The sequence below is a fragment of the Mustela nigripes genome, chromosome 8 (assembly GCF_022355385.1).
Source record: "Mustela nigripes isolate SB6536 chromosome 8, MUSNIG.SB6536, whole genome shotgun sequence".
NCBI lineage: Eukaryota > Metazoa > Chordata > Mammalia > Carnivora > Mustelidae > Mustela > Mustela nigripes.
In genome coordinates, this window is record NC_081564.1 from 28,689,547 (window position 1) to 28,714,040 (window position 24,494).

Sequence of the window (24,494 nt, forward strand, 5' to 3'; positions counted from 1 at the left end):
CCTCAGGGCTTGGCAGGCCCTACAGGTCTTACACAGGCCTGGTCATTCTGACAAAGCCTAGATGGAGGGGTAAGGCAATATGGATAGATTCCTAAGAAATGGAATGAGAAACACATGTGATGTGGCTTGTAAAAGCCAGTCTTTGACTCCTGTGGAAGGTAAGTGAGCTGGGGGTTCAGAGTGATGTGGCCAGGACACAGGAGACCTGGTAAGCACCTAATTAGTGCTTGTCAGAATCCCATAGGAATGCATCTTATACAAGCAGGTACGATTTACTCTGTGAGACAGGGAGGCCCAAGTGTACCCTCACTGAGTTCCACTCTCCCTGGTAGGCTCTTGTGTACTCTTCACAGCCGACTGCACCTCTAGGACTTGTGCCAAAGTGTCTGATTCAGCCAAACCTCAGACACCCTCTGACACTGCTTTGCCCTCTCCCGCAGACGCCCTTCCTGGCATGCAGGGACACTGACAACTCTCTACTTAACGAGAGTTCTAGTTGTTGTGGCTCTCACACACCAGTTCCAACTCCTGTCCCACGAGCACTAAGCAAACCAGTTTCTCCTCCACAGGGGCCCTGAAGGATGGAGATGGCCACCACGCCCTGCCCAAGCTTCTCTTCTACGGGGTCCATGAGCTTAGGGACTTCCACAAGGCCCTGTCCACGTCTGTCTCACACTGCCAAGATAAAAAACAAATTCATGCTTTTGATTTACAGTTCTCTTGAGATTATGAATTCAGAGATGCCAACTGCACTGGTGTGGAGAATAATCCAGCATGTTGTATGACTGTGATGCCCACTAACTGTCATACAGAGTACACTGCTCCCTGCTGCTCTTTTCTTTTTCCTTTGGAAAGGAAAGGAAGAGGGCTATCTAGAGACCACATGCCTGCATAGTGTCTAATCACAAACACCACCTGGTAGAATGGAGTTAGTTTCTCAAAACTTTCTCCTGAAAGATTTTAGCGGTAGAAATCGATGACTATAAGCAAATAAAAACTGTCATTACCCCCCACTCACCAAACACAGAAAAGAGCTAAAATGGGGACATAAATCTTGAGAGGAGAAAGATAGGTCAGATATAAAGCAATCAGTTACAGCTGATTCATGAACAGGCACCCTCATTCAAATTCAAGTTCACTGATGTACAATACTGGTTACCTACCTGAGAGCTGACACAAGCCAACCTGTGAGGTGGCAGTTAGAGAAGGCCGGGTCATGTGACACACACATGCTCTCAAGAGTAGTTGGCCATCAAAGCTGGCTGAACAGCTCCATAAACAAAATGTTGCTATGCCATGTGCCATGAGCTCTCACGAGTGCCCACCACTGAGAAAGCGAAGGAACATCTGGGCTCCAGCTTAGAACACAGGGGCTGACTTGTGACCCACCATCAGTCTCACCTGGGTCCAGGCACATGAACTTGCAGCATTCCTTGGGGTCCTTGCGGTACTGCTGACAGCCCTGGGGCCTCTCACAGAGGGCAGCCACACACATCTCAGGCTCCCCACCATGGCAGGTGCAGCTCAGGCATGGGTCGTCTCCTTTGGGGGTGAAGTAGAACCCCTCATCCACCACATTGTCCTTGATGTCAACGCATGTTTGACCTGCAACATGCACATACATGCATATACGTATGCATCATTGGGCAGCAGACACGACAACAGAAGAGTTAGCAAAATCAACCAGAGAGCCCTCTCAGTGCCGAAGTGTGTGAGTCTGGCCCACAGCCACAGGAAGTGGCTATCCGAGAGAGGTTGTCACTACAACTCGCTGTTAGGACAAAGCCTGATCAGGGCACACCTGGCCATGAGCCCAGACAGCTGGGAGAGAGAAGAGTGCTAGATGCCAGGGAAAAGCCCATGGAGAAGTGTTTGCTTTCAAGGATTTGCCTAAGCAGTTTACTTAGAAATTTCCTCAGTTTTAAAATGTAGCTGTCATGCATGTTAACCATTTTATAACACATCTGAGAATGTCTCCAATTACTCTCCCAAGAAGCTGCTGGCTCCGCTTGAAAACACAGTCCACTAGTCCTGAGAAACACATAGTAAACTCTGTGCAGAGCTGTTGTGGGGCAGGAGGAAGAGAAATGGCCATCACCAGAGACGAGAGAAAGCTGACAGCTCAGAGCCCTAAGCAAGCCCTAGACACAACAGATGCCTGGAGGAAGGGATGAAGGATGAGGCAGGGGCAGCTCTGCAAAAGACACATGCTCAGTGAAAGGCAAAGGGACATGAGAAGATGTTTGTTTCCATCCCCAAATGGAGTAAAGATATCTAAAAACACGCATCACAAATCCCACAACCATGGGTCTGAGCCTCACTGAAGACTGGGGTTGGGGTGCCTGGGTGGCTCAGTTGTTAGGCACCTGCCTGTGGTTCAGGTCATGATCCTAGGGTCCTGGGATCGAGCCCCACATCAGGCTTCCTGCACAGCGGGAAGCCTGTTCTCTCTCTCCCACTCTCCCTGCTTGTGTTCCCCCTTTTGCTGTCTCTCTCCCTCTGGCAAATTATAAACAAATAAATGAAATTAAAAAAAAAAGAAAGGACTGGAGTCAGATCTACATCGGCTCATGTGGTCAGGAATATGCAGGGCAAGAAACTCACATAGAAGTGATCTCTGTTAGAAGAGGGAGAAAAAGAATGAAGAAAAATGAGCAGCCCTCAGAGAAACATGGGACACCACTGAGTGCACCATCACACACAAAACAGAAGTACCAGAAGAAGAGAGCAGAAGGAGCAGAAAAAAGTATCTGAGGAAATAACAGCTGAAAACTTCCCAAACTCATTGAAAAACAAAACCTATACATGTAGGAAGCGTAACAAACTCCAAGTTGGATAAATACAAAGAGCCCTAAGCACGTCAGACACACACATCATAGTAAAAGTGCTAACATCGAAGAAAATGTGAAAACCTTAAGAACAGCAGGCCAGAAATGACACGTTACTTATAAGAGAACCCCGTAAGGCTAACTAACAAATGATTTCTCAGAAGAAAAAAGAGAGATGAGAAGGCAGTGGGATAACATACTCAAGATGCTCAAAGAAAAAACTATCAGAATCCTACACCCAGCAAACCTAGCTTTCAAAACCTGAAGGCAACATAAAGACTTTCCCCAAACAGACAAGACCTAATTTGCCGCATTCACACATGCCTTATAAGTAATAACAAAGGAAGGTCTTTTTTTTTTTTTTTTTTTTTTTTTTTGAGGGAGAGAGATTGAGCATGAGGGGAGGGAGGGGCAGAGAGAGGGAAAGGGAGCCTCCTAAGCAGACTCCACATGAAGTGCAGAGCCTGACACAGGGTCAGACACAGAGCTCTATCTCACAACCCTGAGATCATGACCAAGAGTCGGACACTTAACTGACTGAGCCACCCAGGCACCCCACCCCAAAGGAAGTTCTTAAGGCTAAAAGAAAGTGATCCCCCGAGAGCAATTTGGATCTATACAAAAAACCAAAAGGTGCTAGAAAAGATAATCATGTGATTATGAAAGTCAATATAGTTTTTTTTTTTTTTTCTTAAAGATTTATTTGACAGAGAAAGACACAGCGAGAGAGGGAACACAGGCAGGGGGAGTGGGAGAGGGAGAAGCAGGCTTCCCGCTGAGCAGGTAGCCCAATGTAGGGCTCAATCCCAGGACCCTGGGATCATGACTTGAGCTGAAGGCAGACGCTTAACAACTGAGCCACCCAGGTGCTCCATAAATGAATATTTTTTCCCTCTTAACTGAATGAAAAAGCAATTGTAAGAGATACTGTGTTTATGGGGTGCCTTGGTGGCTCAGTCAGTTAAGCGGCTGCCTCTGGTTCAGGTCATGATCTCAGGGTCCTGGAATTGAGCCCCACAATGGGCTCCCTGCTCAGCAGGGAGCCTGCTTCTCCCTTCCCTCTGCCTGCCACTCTGCCTACTTGTGCTCTCTATCTCTCTTTGAAATAAATAAATAAAATCTTAAAAAAAGATATTGTGTTTATAATATAGTATTGGGCCTCTAACGTACAGAAATGTAATGTATGTGTTTGCTGATAACAGCCCAAAGGAGGTGTGTGGAAGCAAAGCTGTTCCAGGCTAAAGAAATGACTGGAGGTGGTAATTAAGAATGTTTTGTTTGTTCGCAACACTAATAGACCTAATGTGTATAATGATAATACCAGAAAACGAAAGAAAGGAAATTGGGTTTTAAGAGGTTAACATTCCACATATCACTGAAATGAACCTAGTATCAATCTGAAGCGAATGTGAATAAAATGTATATCGTAGAATGTATATATAGATATACACGGAGTTAGTGTTAATAGTTACAGTTACCTCTGAATATACTAAAAAGCACTGAATGGTACACTTTAAATGAGTGAATTGTCAAGTATGTGAATTATATCATAATAAAGCTGTTAAAAAAAAAAAAGAGATGATGGCTGAGATCTTCCCATTATTAATAAAACACATAAATCCCTAGGGGTCCTAAAAGGACCAATAAAAATAAATCAGTAACTTGGGACGCCTGGGTGGCTCAGTTGGTTAAGCCACTGCCTTTGGCTCAGGTCATGATCCCAGGGTCCTGGGACTGAGTTCTGCATCAGGCACCTTGCTCATTGGGGGCCTGCTTCTCTCTCTGCTTCTGCCTGCCATTCTGCCTGCTTGTGCACTCTCTCTCTCTAACAAATAAATTAATTAATTAAATTTTTAAAAAAATCAACGACTAGACACAGTGTGATGAAACCTCAGCATATCAACGAAGAAACTCTCAAAAGCGACAAGAGAGAAAGATTACCTGCTGTTCTGTATACCTCCGGGCAATGGTCAGTCAGGTGTGGCCACAAGGCGGGGTACAGGGGAGGCAGGGGAAAACAATGTGCATTATACTCATAGGTTCTGGATGGACAGAGTCATTGCACACCAAGAAGGGATCACACAGGAAGAACACCAAGCGTGCTACTCAACCAAGTGGGGGTGGGGAGCAGAGAAGGAGTGAGGAGCCACAGCAAGTGCTTTACTAGGGGTCAGGGCCGAGTACACAAACAAAGGCATGGGGGGATTTCACTGGAACACTTGACCATCACTAGGTCACAGTCAGAAGGGAAGAAGGAGAACTCATGGCAGAGGCTGACCTTATCACACTGGGGCACCTGGCCACCTTGGCAGCGTGCTCACGGTCTGCTCGTGGAGCAAGAAGATAAGAAGTTTTAAAATTTATAATATACCTAACAAACCAAGGAAAGGCATATGAGAGTTCAGAGTAAGGAACAGGCAGAAACAATAAAATACCATCTTCAAAGTCTTGAGAAAAAGTAACTGTTAACCAACAGATCTAGACCCAGCTAAACGAACATTCAGGACTGGGGGCAAAAAATACAGACCTTTCGTTCAGAGAGTAGAAGAGTGTAGCACTAACACCAAAGCCACGTCTCAAAGAGCTCCTGAAGAATGTATCTGAGAAGTAAAAAGCTGAACCCAGAAAGAAGTGGGATGCGAGAAGAAATAATAAAGAAACTGATGAACATGTGAGGAAAGGTACACAAATGCTAACTTCGTAAAACAGAAAGTGATTCATCTCAGAAGTATAAAAACAAAGTAAACGTAAAATAATGGACAAGTACATGTAAGTCAGAAGCTGTGGAACAACTGGAGCAAAAGCCATATATAGAGTGGGGTTTTTTTGTTTTTAAAACTTTTTATTTTTAGGTGCACAGGGAAGTGTGTCAACTGGCCCTTCAAAGAATTGAGCTTTAGGGCTGAAATGGCTGCCACTGGAGAAAAAACAAAACAAAAAAACCCCTCTGCTTTCCAATTCCAGCTGACAGTGACCTTTTGACTGATACCCATAAAAGAATTCATTCAAAAGCACACTTGTCCTGAGCAGCCTGTGAGGTCCCTTGGGAATTCATTGTCTAGGGAAGGGGAGGTGTACCCAAGCTGCAGACGCATGGCACATGCTCTGCAGAACTGGATGATAAGGGCTGGTTACAAGCATCCTCCCAATGTTCCTTTTTAAGCCTTCTTAGAAGCTGGTTCGCACAGTGAGTAGAAATTAGGCCCCCTGCAGTTTAGATCTTCCTCACTTGATCAGTGAACGCGAAGTGGCACCGGTCCACTGCAAATTACAGGCTTCATTAGGGAGAAAAGAAATTACTTACTGCGCAGCAAATTCTGTAAATTTGTAATTCAGATCTTAGAATGGCCTCACAACATAGGGTCTTTGTATTAACAGGAAGGAAATTAGAGACACTGACTGCCTTCAGATAAAAAAAAAAATAAATCCATTATGCCTTTTAAAAACGTAAGGGTAACCACTAACATGACAGGCATATATAACACAATTTCTGAACCAGTATAGGAAAAAAACGAGACTAGAGAAAAGTTAAGTTCATGTAAGTCTGGAAAAGATAAAAGGAAGAAAAATCCTGCATAAACAGCAGAGAATAAGGTGCCAAAATCAATTTGAAGACTGAATTAAAAGAGTACAAAAAGGCAAAATGAAAGGAAGCTAGCACAAAAAGATGTAATAATAATGAAAAAAAATGAAAATAGTTCACATGTGTTGAGAGCTTTCTATGTGACAGGGACTGTCCATCCCAGGACCCTGAGATCATGACCCGCTAAGGGGGGAGCCTGTTTCCTCCTCTCTCTCTCTCTGCCTGCTTCTCTGCCTACTTGTGATCTGCCTCTGTCAAATAAATAAATAAAATCCTAAAAAAGAAAAGAAAAGGGTAAATCTAATGAAAGTAAAAGGATAGAAACTGACAGTAGAAATTAATGGCCCAGGGGCACCTGGGTGGCTCAGTGGGTTAAGCCTCTGCCTTCGGCTCAGGTCATGATCTCAGGGTCCTGGGATCGAGCCCTGCATAGGGCTCTCTGCTCAGCAAGGAGCCTTCTTACCCCTCTCTTTCTGCATGCCTCTCTGCCTATTGTGAAATCTCTCTCTCTGTCCAATAAATAAATAATCATATGATCTATAACCTATGGTAAGAATGATTTCCTAGAAGGGGGAAATATACCGACTACAAAACGATAGGAGGCTCAGGTCATGATCTCAGGATTCTGGGATGGAGCCCCGCATCAGGCACTCTGCTCAGCAGGGAACCTATTCCCCCTTCTCTCTCTCTGCCTGCCTGACTATTGTGAACTCTCTCTGCCAAATAAATAAATAAAATCTTAAAAAAATAAAAAAAGAACAAAATTAACAGCACAGAAAACAGATACACAATAGTGAGAATCCATTACTACCCAAAACCGAATATTCACAAAGATGAATCAAAGAGTCAAACCTTCAGGAAGACTAACCAAGAAAGAAGAAAGTATAAATAATATTATGAATCAAAAGGTCAAAGTGATATATACGAATGCTTCCAAAAATCACAAGAGAATGCTTAGAGAATTGTACAAGAATGAAGCAGAAAATTTAGATATATAGGTTATGTCCTAAATAAATATGACTTATTGAACTGACTGAAAAGGAGCCAGGAAACTTGAGTACATCTATAATCATTAAAACAACTAAATTAGTATGAAAAATCTATATCCAGGATATCCACACATAGACACACACATATGCAGGCACACACACCAGTCTCAGCTCTGTCCACTGAAAGGGCGTAAAAGCCATGAATATAACTAATGCCCAGGTCCTCCAAGGCACTCTGGGGGAAGGCTGAGTCCAGAGAGTACAAGATGAACTAGAAAAAGAAAGCAAACAGAAGGAAATAATAAAAAGCAATCATCAGTGAAACTGAAAGAGAATAATCAATGATACAAAAAGCTGGTTCTCAAGAAAAATTGACAGAACTGATAAACCTCTAGCAAAATCAAACTGGGAAAAACTCAAATCACCGAGGGCAGGAATGAAATAGGGGACATCACATAAATCCTGCCATCATAAGGTTAATAAGAGAACACCATGAACAACTCTATGCCCATAAATCTGAGTACTTGCAAGAAATGGATCAATTCTTTTTTTTTTTTTTTTAAGATTTTATTTATTTATTTGAAAGACAGAGATCACAAGCAGACAAAGAGGCAGGCAGAGAGAGAGGAAGGGAAGCAGGCTCCCTGCAGAGCAGAGAGCCCGATGTGGGGCTCAATCCCAGGACTCTGGGATCAAGACCTGAGCCGAAGGCAGAGGCTTTAACCCACTGAGCCACCCAGGCGCCCCAAGAAATGGATCAATTCTTTGCAAACCAGAAATTATCAAAAATTCACTCAATGTGAAACAGACAATCTGAACAGTCCTGTAACCAACAACTAAGTAGAATGCATAATTTAAAAACTAGCCCCCAAAGAAATCTCAGGACCAAGTGGATTCACTGCAGAATTCGACCACTACAGACAGTGGCTGCAAGTGGGTGGGGTTATAAAGCAATAATAGGGAGGCTCTTTATGGTGCTGGATCTACTCATATCTCAACTGCGTTAAAGGAACCTACACACGTAGGGGCGCCTGGCTGGCTCAGTGGTTAAAGCCTCTGCCTTTGGCTTGGATCATGATCCCAGGGTCCTGGGATTGAGCCCCACTTTGGGCTCTCTGCTCCGCAGGGAGCCTGCTTCCTCCTTTCTCTCTGCCTGCCTCTCTGCCTACTTTTGATCTCTATCTGTCCAATAAATAAATAAAATCTCTTAAAAAAAAAAAAAGGAACCTACACAAGTAATAAAATTCTATAAATCCCTCTCTCTCTCTCTCACACACACACACACACGTGCACAAGCATAAATGAATACAAGTAAACCTGAAAACAGCTGAATAAGATCAGTGGATTATGTCCAAGTCAATAATCCTGGTTGTGATTATATACTACAGTTTTGCAAAACACTCCCATTTGGGGGAATAGGGAAAATATATTAATGGATTGCTCTAATTTACTTTAAATGCATCTGAACTTACAGGATCTCAATAAAAATGTCAATTTCAAATAAATAAATAAATAAATAAATAAATAAATACACACACATACATATATACCAGCATAAATGGGTCAAATTAACCATAAAAATAAATAATGGTACTCATGAATTATAATCCATCTTATATAATAAAAATCCAAGAGTGCATTCTAATACAAATAAAGAGATTAATAAATGGGGGAGAAGGGAATGCTCTTCCTTACAAAAGAATGCCCACTAGTACACATGGAAGGAATGAGAGTTAAAAAATTGCCAGTACATGGCAGCATCAGCAGGTATGAGTCTGATAAGGAACAAGAATTTTACAGGGCCTCAAAGGATCTCTTCACATATTACTTATTAATTTCAAAATGGGAAAAACTAAGACTTTATAGTACAGAAATCTGGGAGGTATAACCTTAATCCAGGGATCAAAGCTAATGTCACCAATGTCAGGGCAAAGTGACACCACATGCCTCATGATGTATCTAAGAGACTAAATACACAGACGATGGTTAGGCCATATGACAACACAGCTCTGACACCATTCCTGCAGCGACCAGCCCAGAACATTGAGGATTTAGTCGATGACTATGAGCTTGCCTATTTTTTCCCACACTTCCAAGGCAGGATTCAGCAGAGAAAGCCAAGTATGTGCCTCAAATGAATTGGCTCAATTGCCAAGCTTGTCGTTAGCCTGCTCCCAGCTTCCCACCCAACTGCTCCTAATCAGAGCACTGGAACCCTTCAGGGCACTGGTGAAAAATCCTTGTGATTGATCCACAACTTCAGCTGGAGCTGTGAAGGCCACACACATTAAGACAGCTAGCTGCAAGAGACAGTCTTCCTGAAGGGTGGCCCAAAGGGAAAATCTCAAGCGGAGGGCAGAGCAGACATTAAGAAGAGCCCTTTGGAGAAATGACAGATGTTGGCGAGGGTGTGGAGAAAGGGGAACCCTCCTGCACTGCTGGTGGGAATGCAAGCTGGTTCAGCATCTCTGAGAAACAGTATGGAAGTTCCTCAAAAAGTTGAAAAAAATGGTACCCTACGACCCAGCAATTGCACTACTGGGTATTTACCCCCAAAGATACAAATGTAGTGATCCTAAGGAACACCTGCACCCCAATGTTTATAGCAGCAATGTCCACAAGAGCCAAACTATGGAAAGAGCCTAGATAACTATCAACAGGGGAACAAGATAACCATCAATAGGGGAATGGATAAAGAAGATGTGATATGGGGCGCCTGGGTGGCTCAGCTGGTTAAATGACAGCCTTCGGCTCAGGCCATGATCCTGGAGTCCTGGGATTGAGTCCTGCATCAAGCTCTCTGCTCAGCGGGGAGTCTGCTTCTCCCACTGACCTCTCTCCTCTCATGCTCGCTCTCTCAAATAAATAATATAATCTTAAAAAGAAAAAAGAAAGATGTGGTGTATATATATACACAATGGAGTATTATGCAGCCATCAACCCCCCCCACACCAAAATCTTGCCATTTACAACGATGCAGATGGAACTAGAGGGTATTATACTGAGCAAAATAAGTCAATCAGAGAAAGACAATTATCATGTGATCTCACTGATATGAGGAATCTGAGAAATAAGACAGAGGATCATAGCGGAAAGGAGGGAAAAATGAAACAAGACAAAACCAGAGAGGGAGACAAACCATAAGAGACTCTTACTCTCAGGAGACAATCCTCTGAGGGTTGCTGGAGGGAAGCGGGTGGGAGGGTTGGGATGGCTGGGTGATGGACATTGGGAGGGTAGGTGCTATGGTGAGAGCTGTGAATTATGTAAGACTGATGAATCACAGACCTGTACCCCTAAAACAAACAATACATTTGCCAATAACAAAAATAAAATAAAGTGGAAAAAAAAAAAGAAGTGGAAAATCAACTCCACTCTAGACACAAGGCAGCTACTGAATATGAAAGCTGGGATGCATGGAGGATACCTACAGCCCAGCCCCAAACCTGCCCACACTGGCCCCCTACACCACCACTGCAGTAAAAACCCTTCCTACACGCAAGTCCTATCAGAAGGAAAGGCAAGCCTCTTCCCATGGACCAAAACCACCTAGTGAACTCAATCTCTACTGTCCTACACAAGCTGTCTGATCTTCGACAAAATATTACAAGGCATAAAAAAGCCGGAAAAAAATAACCCACAAAAACTCCAGAGACAAGTATATCAATCAAACTACACTCAAATAAAGGAACCATCCCACAGATAATTTCAAATACTATGATGAATATGTTAAAAGCTCTAATGGAAAATGCAGATAATATATGAGATGAAAAATTCCACAGAGATGGAAACTCAGGAAAGAATATAACAGCAACATCTGGGTGGTTCAGCTGGTTAAGCGGCTGGTGTGGGTCATGATCTCAGGGGTCTTGGCATCAAGTCCCTCTGCTCAGTGGGGAGTCTGCTTCTCCTTTCCCTTTGCCCCTCACCTTGTGCTCTCTCTCTTTCTCGCAAATAAATAAATAAAATCTTTTTTTTTTTTTTAATAGAAAAGCTAGAAATGAAAAACACAAAAAATGTCAAAAACGAACAGGTGAAAAATGCCATCAGTGGTCTCATAAGCAGACTCAGCAAAGCTAAGGAAAGAATTAGTAAAACATGTCAACAGAAATTACTCAAACTGAAAGACAAAAAAGAAATTAAAGAAACACTACAACTAAATGCAATGCCTGATTCTGGACTGGATCTTGAACCAGGAAAGAAGTAGCTATAAGGTGTATTATTGAAACAACTGACAAAACTGCCATAACAAATTGTGGATTACTGTTTAGCACTAATCCCATGTTAAATGTCCTGATTTTGATAACTGTGTCATGGTTATGTAAGTGTGTGTCCTGGTTCTTATGAAATACACCAAATATTTAGGCCTCGAAGGTTCAGTATCTTCGGTTTACTCTCAAATGGTTTGGAATAAATATGCAGAGAAAAAATGATAAGCAAATATGGCAAAAAACAAATTAACTGATGAATCTGCATAGGCGGTATAGGAGAGGAAGTTCCTTGTACCATTCCCACAACTTTTCCCTAAGCTTGAAATTAGTGGACTCTTGATTAAGGGTGCTGACCTCTGCATAGTTGAAAATCCACCTGTACCTGCTGACTCCCCCCAAAATGTAACTACTAATAGTCTACTGCTGACCCAAAGTCTTACAGATAAACATGAACAATTAACACAGATTTTGTATATGATATGCATTATATACTTTACTCTTACAATAAGCTAAAGAAAAAAGTATTAAGAAAATCATAAAAAAAGAAAACACATTTTCAACAGTATATTGTATTTACTGAAAAAAAAAAAACCCACATATAAGTGGATTTAAACCCATGTTGTTCAAGTACCAACTCTATATTTAAATAACAAGTTATAAAGTCCCCCACTTCCCAGGCCCATATAGTCCCATAGGGTATGGCCTACCAAACACTCAAGGACAAGATCATTCCCAACTACTGCAGACTTAGAAACTCGTAAAAAAGAAAGCTTCCCGGGACACCTCAGTGGCTCAGTGGGTTAAGCTTCTGCCTTCAACTCAGGTCATGGTCTCAGGGTCCTGGGATTGCGCCCTGCATTGGGCTCTCTGCTCAGTGGGGAGCCTGCTTCCCCCCAACCTGCCTGCCACTCTGCCTACTTGTGATCTCTCTGTCAAATAAATAAATAAAATCTTTTAAAAAAAGAAAGAAAGAAATCTTCCCAATTGATCTCATAAATTGAATATAAATGTGATACAAAAACTAGTCAAGGAGAACAGAGAAAAGAACCATTAACAGGACAAGCTCACTTCTTAAAGGAGTTTCAAAAATCCTAAATAAAATATCAGCCAAGCAAAGCCAGTAATACACATACAAAGAATCCCAAAGATGGTTTAATATCAGAAATCTACTAACGTAAAAAAGTAAATGATAAATAAAGCCATATAATATAAACTAAATAGTAATATAAATCAGTAAAGAAGAAAAGCCACATGATCCCAGTAAGTGCAGAAAAGGCATTTGCATTTTTGTAATGTCGAAATTCCCAGCAAATTACAGGAGTGGAAAGGTATACTTTCTTAACCTCAAAAGGTATTTTCTTAATCTTTTTTTTTCCTTTTAAGATTTATTTTAGGGCGCCTGGGTGGCTCAGTGGGTTAAGCCGCTGCCTTCGGCTCAGGTCATGATTTCAGGGTCCTGGGATCGAGGCCCACATCGGGCTCTCTGCTCAGCAGGGAGCCTGCTTCCCTCTCTCTCTCTCTGCCTGCCTCTCCATCTACTTGTGATTTCTCTCTGTCAAGTAAATAAATAAAATCTTAAAAAAAAAAAAAAAAAGATTTATTTTATTTGTCAGAGAGAAAGACTGAGAGAAGGAGAGCACAAGCAGAGGGAGCAGCCGGCAGAGGGAGAAGCAGGCTCCTTGCTGAACAAGGAGTCTGATGTGGGGCTCCATCCTGGGACCCTGGGATCGTGACCTGAGCTGAAGGCAGACACTCAACTGACTGAGCCACCCAGGCATTCCGTAATTTCTCAATCTTTTTTTTTTAAAGTTTTTTTTTCTTAAAGTTTTTTTTTCTTTTTCTGATTTTTTTGACAGAGAGAGACAAAGAGGGAGAGGGAACACAAGCAGGGGGCAGGGGGAGAGGGAGAAGGCTTCCTGCCAAGGAGGGAACCTGATATGGGCCTCAATTCCAGGACCCCAGGATCATGACCTGAGCCAAAGGCAGACTCTTAACAACTGAGCCACCCAGGCGCCCCCATATTTTCTCAATCCTGAAGAAAGTTCCATATTTATTTTTTTACGATTTTATTTATTTGACAGACAGAGATCACAAGTAGGCAGAGAGAGAGAGGAGGAAGCAGGCTCCCTGCAGAGCAGAGAGCCCGAAGTGGGGCTCGATCCCAGGACCCTGGGATCATGACCTGAGCCAAAGGCAGAGATTTAACCCACTGAGTCTCCCAGGTGCCCCAAAAGTTCCATATTTAACACTGAAACACGAGAAGCTTTCCCTTTGAGGCTGGGAAGATAAGTTTATGCTCACTACCAGCACTTCTAATCAACAGTACACTGGAGTCCTTAGCAAGTAAAGAAATACCAAGGGAAAAAACAAAGAAATAAAAAGTCAAAGATTTGAAAGAAGACACGAAAATGCATAAATAGAAAAATCTAGCAGAATCCAACCAGGTAAGCGTTCTAATAATGGAGTTCAAAAATGAATCCTAAAATTCAGGTGAAGAAGGAAAATACTGAGAGTCAGCAACAGAAAGGACAAGAGCGAGGCAGGGAAGCCCAGCACTGGCCAGGAGGATGTATCCCAAGGCTCCTATAAAGACAGTATGGTATCAGCACAGGACTGACAAACAGGCAAGGGTCAGAATGGAGTCCAGAAATAGGCTCAGACATCTACGAACCCCTGATGAATGATAAATCAGTGTGGAAGGGAATGATAGTCCAAAACAATGGTGCTGAGACCATCAGTTGCCCCCCCAGACGGCCAACATGCTGCCTCTGGGTGAGATTCGTCCCTCCTCCCACCACAGAGGGGCCTGGGTAGGGGGCCCTGTCCTTAGTAAGCACAACACACTGTGTGTCCCTGAAGCCAGAAGAGACCTCGATGTGGAATATGGGTGAGTGAGCAGACAGAGCGACAGGGGAGGATCACAGACGAAGCTGGGGGAGTGGTCCAGACCCAGCAAGGGCAGTCTTGGAAAGACCCAAGGAGAGTGCAGGTGGGTGACCAGGGGAGTCAGTGGCTCCAAACCACCACGAGATGTGGCAAGTCCTCTGTCACCGTTCTTATTTAATCTCTGAACAACGTGGTGTGGAGGGCAGGAATTATCACTTCTATCCTGGGAAAGAGAAACGAGGGCTCACAGACATGGCCTGCTTCCCAGGTTCTCGCCCTCCCCCGACAGCAGTGGTGTATGTTCAAAGAGGGGGGTAAGCCAGGCAAGGAGCTCCTGCCGCCCTGCTGTGACACAGGGGTCTGCCTTAGTGCATTGGGAGGTCAAAGTCTAGTCAAGGTTGACACCAAGGTCCAGAAATCCATACTCCTGTATTCATGAAAAGCACTTCCTTACAGTTCCCTAGAATCATGGCCAAGGGGGCTTACTTCTTTTACAGAGAAACGAAGACTTCTCATAGCAGTTCTCTGCATGCCAGCTGTGCAGGTCGTGGTGGCGGAGGGTGGGGAAGTGGAAGCACTGGAGTTGGGCGCAGAACACGTTGTCGCTTTCCGACATGGCTGAGGCAAAGATGGGGTCTGGGGGCAGGAACACCTCTGAGGAACCTGGGGGGAAAATAACATGGTGTCAACAGACCAATCGCATGCAGTCCTTGTGGGGACCAAGGCTCCCCCTCAAGCTGGACCACAAGTCAGAGGGCTTGTGGGCCACCCCGTGCTAGGTACACTGCAGGTACAGCATTCACGGCCTCCCCTAGTTCCCACGAGCATAGCTCTGGGCAACGGGATGAATAAAGTAACGGGCTAGAACACAGTAGCTTAAAATGTTCGCCCTCATAAGGATAAACAACAAATAAACAGGAGCGGAGGGACCCATCCCAACGGGGTTATCAACTAGTAAATGAAGAAGGGCTCAAAATGGCACCCACTGCACGTGCCAGGACACACAATTCAGAACCGTGGCTCTGATGACCCAGCAGGGCTATCAGCTGGCCAGGTGAACTGGAAAGCGCCGGCTCCCTGGGAACCCCTCCCAGCTCCAGGGAGGCTCTGTCACTACCTTACCTTCTGCTTTCCAAGCTGGGGACCAGGCAATCATAGAGCGTGCTGCCCTGGCAGCCCAGAGTGGGGGTGTCGGAGTGCAGGAGAGGGGGCCAGGAACCTCTATGCTTCTCATTTGCAATGTCCCAGGAGGTGGGACTCTGGCCATATCTGGGGCACAGCATAGCCAGCTCCCAGAGCCCACTCTCTAACTCAGAGAACCCTTCAACACTGGACCACCAAAAGATGCCTTGAGGCTAACCCAGATGTGGGTCACTGGATACCCTCATTTTACTGTGACAGCAAGGCAGTTTACCCTTGGACAGCAACAAGGTGTTCCCACGCATGCCTTCTGAACTCTATTTGCTCCCAAAACTAAGCATGGAGGTCAGTTTGGAAGAGCTAGCGAGTTTGGACATGGGCCCTCATCCTGTAGACACTGGGAACGTGGCCTCCCAGCTCCCTGACAAGGGCAGGAAGATGGACTTTGGGGAAGCTGATGGGATAGAGGCCCACTCCCCAAATGACAGGCACAATGTCATTGCACCCCTGCTAGGGGATATTGGGGATCCATGATCACAAAAGGACCATGGAAGGAGGGTAGGAGAGGGGGGCTTCTCACACCATTTGGGGAGACTGCCTCCAATGCTAAGAGTGGGTGCTGCCACTCTTAGCTCCCTGCTTCCCAACGAGGTCTCCTGTAACCCTCGTGTGCCCTCTTCTTCTTCAGATGTCCCTTCACTTGGCAGAAGCCTCCCTTCTTAAAAACTGTTTTCTTCACTATTTGACTTCTTGTCTCATAGGCTGAAAATGGAATAGATTCATCCTGTCCTTTATTTAAAAAAGAAAAAAAATAGTTTTCAGGGGCACCTGGGTGGCACAGTTAGTTGGGTATCGAACTCTTAGTTTTGGCTCAGGTCATGATCTCAGGGGACTGGAATTGAGTCCCACACATCAGGCTCTGCACTCAGCATGGAGTCTGCTTGAGATTCTCTTGCTCTCTCCCTCTGCCCCTCCAGCTCATGTTCTTTCTTTTTTTTTTTAAATTTGACATACAGAGATCACAAGTAGACAGAGAGGCAAGCAGAGAGAGAGAGAGGACGAAGCAGGCTCCCCGCTGAGCTGAGAGCCCAATGCGGGGCTCAATCCCAGGACCCTGAGACCATGACCTGAGCCAAAGGCAGAGGCTTTAACCCACTGAGCCACCCAGGTGCCCCCTGGCTCATGTTCTTAAAGAAAAAAAAAAAAAAGTTGAGTCTAGTCACCAGCCCAGGGCACAATGTCAGCATGTGACTACAAAGCTCCGATCAAGGCCACAGATGACCTCTCAGGGTAGAGTCCAGGGGCCTGGCCCCCACCACCTGTCCTGCCCTTGACTGTCTGGAACCTGCCTGAGTCAAGCTGAGTGTGGACGGTGTGGTGGATGAGGGCGGCCCCAGTGCCAGCAAGCCATGCACGGACGGAGCGCACAGGGAGGGCAAAGTGGAGCGAGCACCTCCCACCTCCCAGGTAGACATTGGACTACTTGGGTCTCCTCGCTCTGTGCTGGTCATAAGCCCTGTTTACCCTGAGGTCATGTAAGCTGCAGTTTCTTGAAACCAGTAACTTAGAAGATCACTTCCTCTTTGCCAAACCTCGTTCCTTTCGGGTCTTCATTTTATGTGCCCTCTCCATCCTTTCTCTGCCAGGAGCTAAATGAGGCTAATCCCAACACACCCAGTGTGGTCTTCACTTAGCATCACTTCACTTAGCATCCCCCCAAAATTCATGGCCACCTGGAAAAAATATGTGGACCTTATTTGGCTCTCAAGGTTAAATCATCTGGGATCTGGAGTGGGTCCTAAATCAAAGGACCAGTGTCCTTACACCAAGGGAGAAGAAACAGAGAAACATGTGGGAAAAGGTCACAGACAGAGCAGAGCCCAGAATGTGGCTGTCACAAGCCAAGGAACGCCAGAAGCCACTATGCACTGGCAAAGGAGGAACTCCCTGAGCCTCTGGAAGGAGGTCAGCCCTGCCGACACCTTGATTTTGGATCTGTCCCCAGAACTGTGAGAAAGTAAACTTAGGTTAAGCCAGAAGTGTGTGGTACTCTGTCAGAGCAGCCCAAGCCATCTAACACAGCCTCCTAATCGTCTCCCCGGCTGATTTAACAAATGCCCGCAGGCCCCAGACTGTGAAGAGGCACTTGGGGTACACCGGGCGACAGCAGCAGGCAGAGATCCTTGTCTTCCAGAGCTCACACCAGGTTGGGGGGAGGCGTTATAAAGGCCAGAAACAGATGACTAAGAGACCCAATGAATGAAGTATATGTGATGTTGGAAGGTCACAACTGCTCTAGGTCAAAAGAAATCTGGAGTGCAGGGATGAATGCAGGCCTCGGAGCAGTGCCATGGGAGCAGAGAATGAAGGGGAGGGGTGACCAGGCTTGTGCTGGGAGTCCCATACCACATACAAGCTCACTGCTTTGCTAGAAGGATTCAAGGGGCCCAGCTTCTAGTGGCAGTCGTATTACAGCAACACAGCATGGTACTGCAGCAGCAAGAGAAGGGGACAGCTTGGGCGGGGTCTGAGGGCATCCAGGCCAGACTTCCCGAGCACTCTCCCATCTAGCAGGAGTGTGTGGGCTTTGCTAGCAGCAAGCTTCAGCAACACGGATGTGGCATTTATGCCCAGAAGAGCCCCTGGGGAACCTTGATTCCAGGCTCACCATTGTTCATGTGTTCCAGGTGGCCTGATATAGTAGGCTCCACCTAAGCCCCAACCTGTCCCAGGCACCAGCCAGGACCAGGCCAGCTGTGCTACCTTCTCCTGCACCGTAGTGAGCCTGGACCTTGGGAAGGAGCATCCCAGGGAGGGCTTACAACAGCAGCAAAGGAGGCATGTGGCTAAAGAAGGGGAAGAGTAGAGGACCCTCAGACAGCTGTGTGAGGAGATGGGGGTGGGTGAGGTCGGCAGCAAGAAGATCAGGCTGGAGATGTGTTTGGGAATTTAGGTGGGTGATGTTAGATCTGGTGGCTGTGACCTGGTGACAAGTGATGAGATTCTGGACAAGTCTAAAAGGGCATGAGAGGAACACCTAGGTGGCTCAGTTGGTTAAGCTGCTGCCTTCGGCTCAGGCAATGATCCCAGGGTCCTGGGATCAAGTCCCACATTGGGTTACTCGCTCAGCAGGGAGCCAGTTTCTCTCTCTGCCTGCCACTCTGCCTGCTTGTGCTCTGACAAATAAATAAATAAAATCTTTAAAAACATAAAATAAAAAGGCATGAGGTCATGTGATCATACCAGCAGACCCCCCCCCCCCTCAGACCACCCCTGACTGCTGCCTCTGCAGGAGGGCCTGCTGAGTGGCAGCAGCTGCTCCCAGACACACCCACTCCCTCTGTGCATAAGCTGTCCCTAGCCAGGCACACATGGCCATATGCAACAACACTGAATTTCCTCTGCTGGCACCCCCATCCTGCAGTAGGCTGACCTTCATTCCTTTTCTACTCTGAGTGTTGTCTGCTTCCCCACAGTGGGCTATCCACCTCCTGAGGCAGGGCCTCACCTTCCCATACAGTACCAGAGCCCCCACAGAATGGGCCTGCCCTGGGGCCCACAAGGGGCTGTGGGGATCCTCCCAAATGCTCCTCTACTGGAGGGCTGCCTTCCTTCAGCAGAATGGTGGCCTGGTCCCAGCTGACTCTACTCCAGCTTGATGGTCACCAGAGGGCAGGGTCTCTGCACTGTGCCTTCAAGGCTCACCCAAGTCCTGGTCCTCCCCCGACTGTCTCCTTCCTCCCTGCTGACAGAAGATTCTAGATCAGGATGGGTCAGGGTACATGAGATGGTCACACTCCCTGGGTGTGGGCACCAGGGCCAAGACAATTGAGACCACAAAGGGCCTCCTAAGTGGCACGCATGGCCTCAGCCCACCAGTGACGGGAGTGAGCCCCTAGAGGTGGGCATGCTGAGGTGGGGGAATAACGAGGGCCAAGGTGCCGGACTGAGCAGGTCTCAAATAAGCGAGTCACACAACGTGGACACATCAAACACACAGTATGCTTCCATTTTTGTATTTTAAAATAAATATCACATATAATAACCAGAAACTGAAATGATACTTTTAGCAGCAATGATGCTGGGGCCCTGTGGAATGGCTTGTGGGAAAACAGGGATGATTCCCTCTGGAGAACACAGATCTCTTTTCAAACTTCGGTCACCAATGTTAAAAAACAGCACTCCATGTTCCCTGGTGGCAGCAGCTCTCGGCCTTGCATGGCACCCCAGGCCCTGGGTGCTGCCTCAGTGTCAGGTTTCAGCACCCTGGGGTGAGGCTGACCTGCTGTTCAGAGAAGCTGAAGGCAGGGCCTCCCTCTGAGGGGGGAGGCCATGGGAGGAGGCCCCTCTCACAACAGAGCTCCACACCTCATATGCACCTGGGAGTGGGGTACCTGCAGACACGGTTAAGCAGTATGTATATGGGGATCATACTCTGTGGGCCCCGCTGTGCTGATACACAATGGGTTATAAAACACCCAGGAAAACGTTGGACAGGATGTAAATGAAGTGAATATTTTTAAACATTTCCCACAGCGGCTTCTGACCACCATGGCTTCCTACCACCATTCACTCATATTCTTGGGCACAGTCTTTTCTTCGGGGCAAGTTTGCCATTAATGGCAAGACTTAAATCTACTTCCCACTGCCTTTGTGATGCATCACCTAGGGCCCACTTGTCAGGTCCTGGAGCATCCCCAGGTCTGAAGCAGGTGGCGCCTTGCCAACAGCTCTTTTTATAAGGAAAGGCGGCAGGCTCTGCCCCCAACTCCTTCGCTGGGGCTGGGGCTGTGTTGTCAGCGTTGTCTTGCGCTGGAGTTTCTTAGCAGAAACCTTTTAAGATGCTTTCGGGATGGACACTTTCAAAGAGACACAAAAGCAGAGGAAGAACACAATGAACTCCCACGAAGCTCTGTCCTGCATCACAGCAGCTCGCCCTGCCCGTCCATCCACAGCACAGCACTATGGTCACGCCTCTGAAAATCCACAAGTCAACCTCTACTACTAATCCAGATTCTGCTTCCCTATTGTGCCCTAAAGTTTTTATGATTCCCCTCCCAATCCAGGATGCCTCGGAATTCATGTACTCCATTTGGGTTTTTGTTTTTTTCTTTTAATTTCTTTGAACCCAAAGCAGGGGTGCCTGAGTAGTTCAGTGAGTTAAGCATCTGACTCTTGATTTTGGCTCAGGTCATGATCTCAGGGCCATGGGACTAAGCCCTGCGATGGGCTCTATGCTGGGCATAGAGCCTACTTGAGATTCTGCTTCTCCCTTTCCCTCTATCGCTTCCCTGCCCTTCTCTCTCTCCTTCTCAAAAAAACCCCAAACAACAACAGTAACAACAAAATGAGAAAAAACAGCAGAAAAAACAGGACAAATGATGTTGAGCCGTGTCGAGTATCCAGGCCAGGAGGAATCTTCTTTAGCCACATATTCATTTTGTGGCTACTACTGGAATCCAGAACCACCAAGCCCACTTGGGAAACCACGAGCAGCCAACACCACGCCGCACCCATGCCCGTGGAGAGCTGCTAGACATTGGCACCACCCGTACAGGCGCCTCGCTCTTGCCTCGGGCCCCTCACACACTGAGCCACTGCTGCCAGTGTCAATACACTTTTTTTAAAATTTCACGTTTGCTCTCCAAATGGCCCAGTGAAGCCACAGAGACAAGTATGGCCATGAAAGCCCACCTGGAGCCTTTGCTATTCTCGCCAAGGGGGACAGCCCCATGTCCCCCAGAGCAGAGCATTCTATCATGCCCTGCAGACTTGGGTATTCTCTGCTTACCAGTGTCAAGAAGATAACCATGTCCAGGAAGTGGCTAGACTATCCTGAAGGCCAGCAACCTCTGCTGGGGTCAGGGCAGTGGGCCTCGGCCTAGGATCACTGCCCATGGCTGTGATTAGGGCAATGAGGAACTACTAGATTTAGCTTTCCCAAGGTACCTGGTGACACTCGGGCCTGGAAACACAAAAGCTATTTACCTGTCTACTATTCTGGTGGGACATCTACACATTATACTCACAACTCTTCTGAAAGACCAAGTTTGCGAATTTGGGACCTGTTTTCAATAGGATACGTGGAGGACATAAGAATGGGGTGACCTCCCAAGCGGGAGCAAAGACTGGTAGGTGTGGTCCCTCTACTGGGGTCTGCCGTCCCCGTCTCTGCTCCCTGCCCCTTTCCAGCTGCCAGGCTCAGCGTCCCAGGCCTGCCGAGACCCTGTTCTGTCCCTGTGAGTCCCTGTCCCTCTTCAGGGAATTTAGCTGCCTGGGGCTTTTGAATACCAATCCTGTCTGTGCCTCCACCCCCTCTATGTAAAAACACAGCCTGTCTCAAGGCCACTCCGGTTGGGAAACAGGTGGGCTCTAAGGTCAGTCCCCCTTCGTTCTCTACAGTGAGGTGCACAGAGTAAGATGTCTGGGGTCCCTGGCGCTACCCTTCCTCACCTGACCTTCTCAGAGATACTTAAGAATTCCGCAGCGGGACCAGGATGTTTGGGGAAAAAGAACAGGACCCAAGCTCAAACCACAGGTTCAAACAGCACCCCAAAAATGAGGCCTGACAAGGGGACAGGGCAGGGGAACATAGCTCAGGCAGCAACTGGAGAGGCCACAGCCAGGGCCTGGGTGAAACCTGCCAGTTACCAGGGCGATGGGGTAGTAGGGGAGGGACAGGGACAGGCAGGGCGCAGGACTCAGTTGCCCACACCAGACATGCTTCCTTTATGTTAAGCTGGTGTTTCCAAGTAGCTCAGCATAAAATCTTTAACGTAACACACGTGTATACACACACACTCTCTATTTTTTTTTTTAAAGATTTTATTTATTTATTCGACAGAGAGAGATCACAAGTAGGTAGAGAGGCAGACAGAGAGAGAGGAAGGGAAGCAGGCTCTCTGCAGAGCAGAGAGCCCAACGTGGGGCTCGATCCCAGGACCCTGGGATCATGACCTGAGCCGAAGGCAGAGGCTTTAACCCACTGAGCCACCCAGGCGCCCCCACACTCTCTATTTTAATTCCATCTGCCTCATGACTTTCCTACCAGTTTAGAGTCTCCTTCTGGATATCTCTATCCTAGAAGGCTTATCCCTCCCTCTCCGTGAGCTGCACACTCTGTATGCTCATTTTTATACCCCAATTAAAGGCCTTCTCTTAAAGGGAAAATGGACAGTCTAGAAATCTGGCCAAGTGAGAAGGAAGCACAAGTTCCAGAAAAGGCTCTAGCCCCACACAGGGCCTGAAACAAGGGCCTTGGGGTGCCCACCCATCATCATGATGCTCCCCACAGCCTGGGGCCCGTTCCTCTCCATGAGCCCTGCACCAGGCATCGCTGGGGAGAGGGTGGGGGGAAGTGGGGAGCCCCCAGCAATAGCTTCCTAGTTAGGATGATGCCCCCCACCCCAGCCCAACTGCAAACCCAACAACTCTTCAGAAAGACTTACCCTTGAACGCTACCTCCCAGCGACCTTCCAAGGAGTGGTTCCGGCTGGCGATGACATACTGGTAGCCAACCCACAGCCTGCAGGAGGGTGGAAAGGTAGCAGGCCTCAGCACAGCAGGGAGATAGCCATGGACTGGGTGTGAATGCACTTTAGAGTGACCTTTCCAATATCAAGGTTGTAAAGCATTAATGATTTTTTAAAGTTCTGATACTTAATTTTAATAAAATGCATTAGAAGTCTAAACAATAAATTCACAGGGCAGAAAAGGTTGTACCTTGGCTAACTCCTGCCAAGCCCATTCTTATTGGCCAATTCAATAGTTTTCACATTCTATGCAAGACCAATCTTATAACTGGGGCATACAGAGCCCCATGAATACAACTCCGTGAATTTACCAAAACCACAGAATGGCGTGCTCTGAAGGGGTAACTTTCATGGTATGTGAATTACATCTCAATAAAGCACAAACCCGTGAGCATCTACAGTGTAGTGCTGGGTGAAACCATGCTCACGGTCTCCAGGTTGGTCTCCGCTTAGAGCCAGCTCGCCCCAGACCTGCAGTGTGCTTCTGAGCACGCACGTCACAGCACTGAGGGGGCCATGCTCATGGACCTGGCCGACTGCCACAACCACCTGCTGAGTGTGTGCCTCTCACCCCCGCCTTCTAGCTGCAGCCCTGGAGATGCCTGCCAGCAGGCCCAAAGCCACCGTGGGAGCGCTGGCCCGATGCCACTCTTGTCCCTTCAGCCTACTGCCATGCACACAACAACCCTGGTGAGATAGGGGGCTTCCCCAGCCAGTGGGCTGAGCCCTCTCACTTCTCCGTGGACTCACAATCACACTGTGATCTAGAAGTTATTTTGTAGCTGTAGGAGGAGAAACAGCAAGGTGATTGTGAACTGCCAACATCACAGGATATAACAGGAGAGCCTGAACCCAGCCAGGGTCTTGAAATGAAGGCTCACTCTCCATCTGCGGCTGTCGTTGGGCTCCTACAGCAGCGTGGCATCCCTGAGACGGGAGTGCTGGCCATCTGGCAACCCCTACATTCCACTTTCCCACCCACCCCAGCAGCTTGGAAGAGGCAGCAGGACACCACCTCCAGAGAAGAACTACCACAGTCCTCAGCACACACCTGCCCCCCAACAAGACCCTCAAAACTCTGGGCTTGGAGATGCTGGCGGCTGGCTATTCCCACATTTTCTCTACAACGTCACAGGGCCTTGGGGTCAAGAGCCAGGCTGCCTGGGCATTACCAGCTAACGTGTGCCTGTGGTTATATGTTCACCCACCCTGGACCTGTCTTCTCACCCACCAGCCTCCCGTGGTTTCTGGGAAGACTGTACACAAGTGTGCCGATGGAAAGCACTGAGCACAGGGCCTGACAGAACCATCTTCCTCGGAAGAAA

General features: G+C 46.9%; 1 protein-coding gene across 3 annotated transcripts in view; it reads right to left on the bottom strand.

Moving 5' to 3' along the window:
• The window catches only part of DGCR2 (DiGeorge syndrome critical region gene 2), a 94,056-nt gene that overhangs the window by 8,757 nt on the left and 60,805 nt on the right, over positions 1–24,494 (bottom strand). For all 3 annotated transcript variants that reach the window (XM_059409049.1, XM_059409050.1, XM_059409048.1), the window contains 3 exons: positions 23,086–23,162; positions 14,984–15,160; positions 1,402–1,605 (listed from right to left, as the gene is read on the bottom strand). In XM_059409049.1, the coding sequence (XP_059265032.1) occupies positions 1,402–1,605; positions 14,984–15,160; positions 23,086–23,162 (458 nt within the window). The remainder of the gene's footprint in view (positions 1–1,401; positions 1,606–14,983; positions 15,161–23,085; positions 23,163–24,494) is intronic.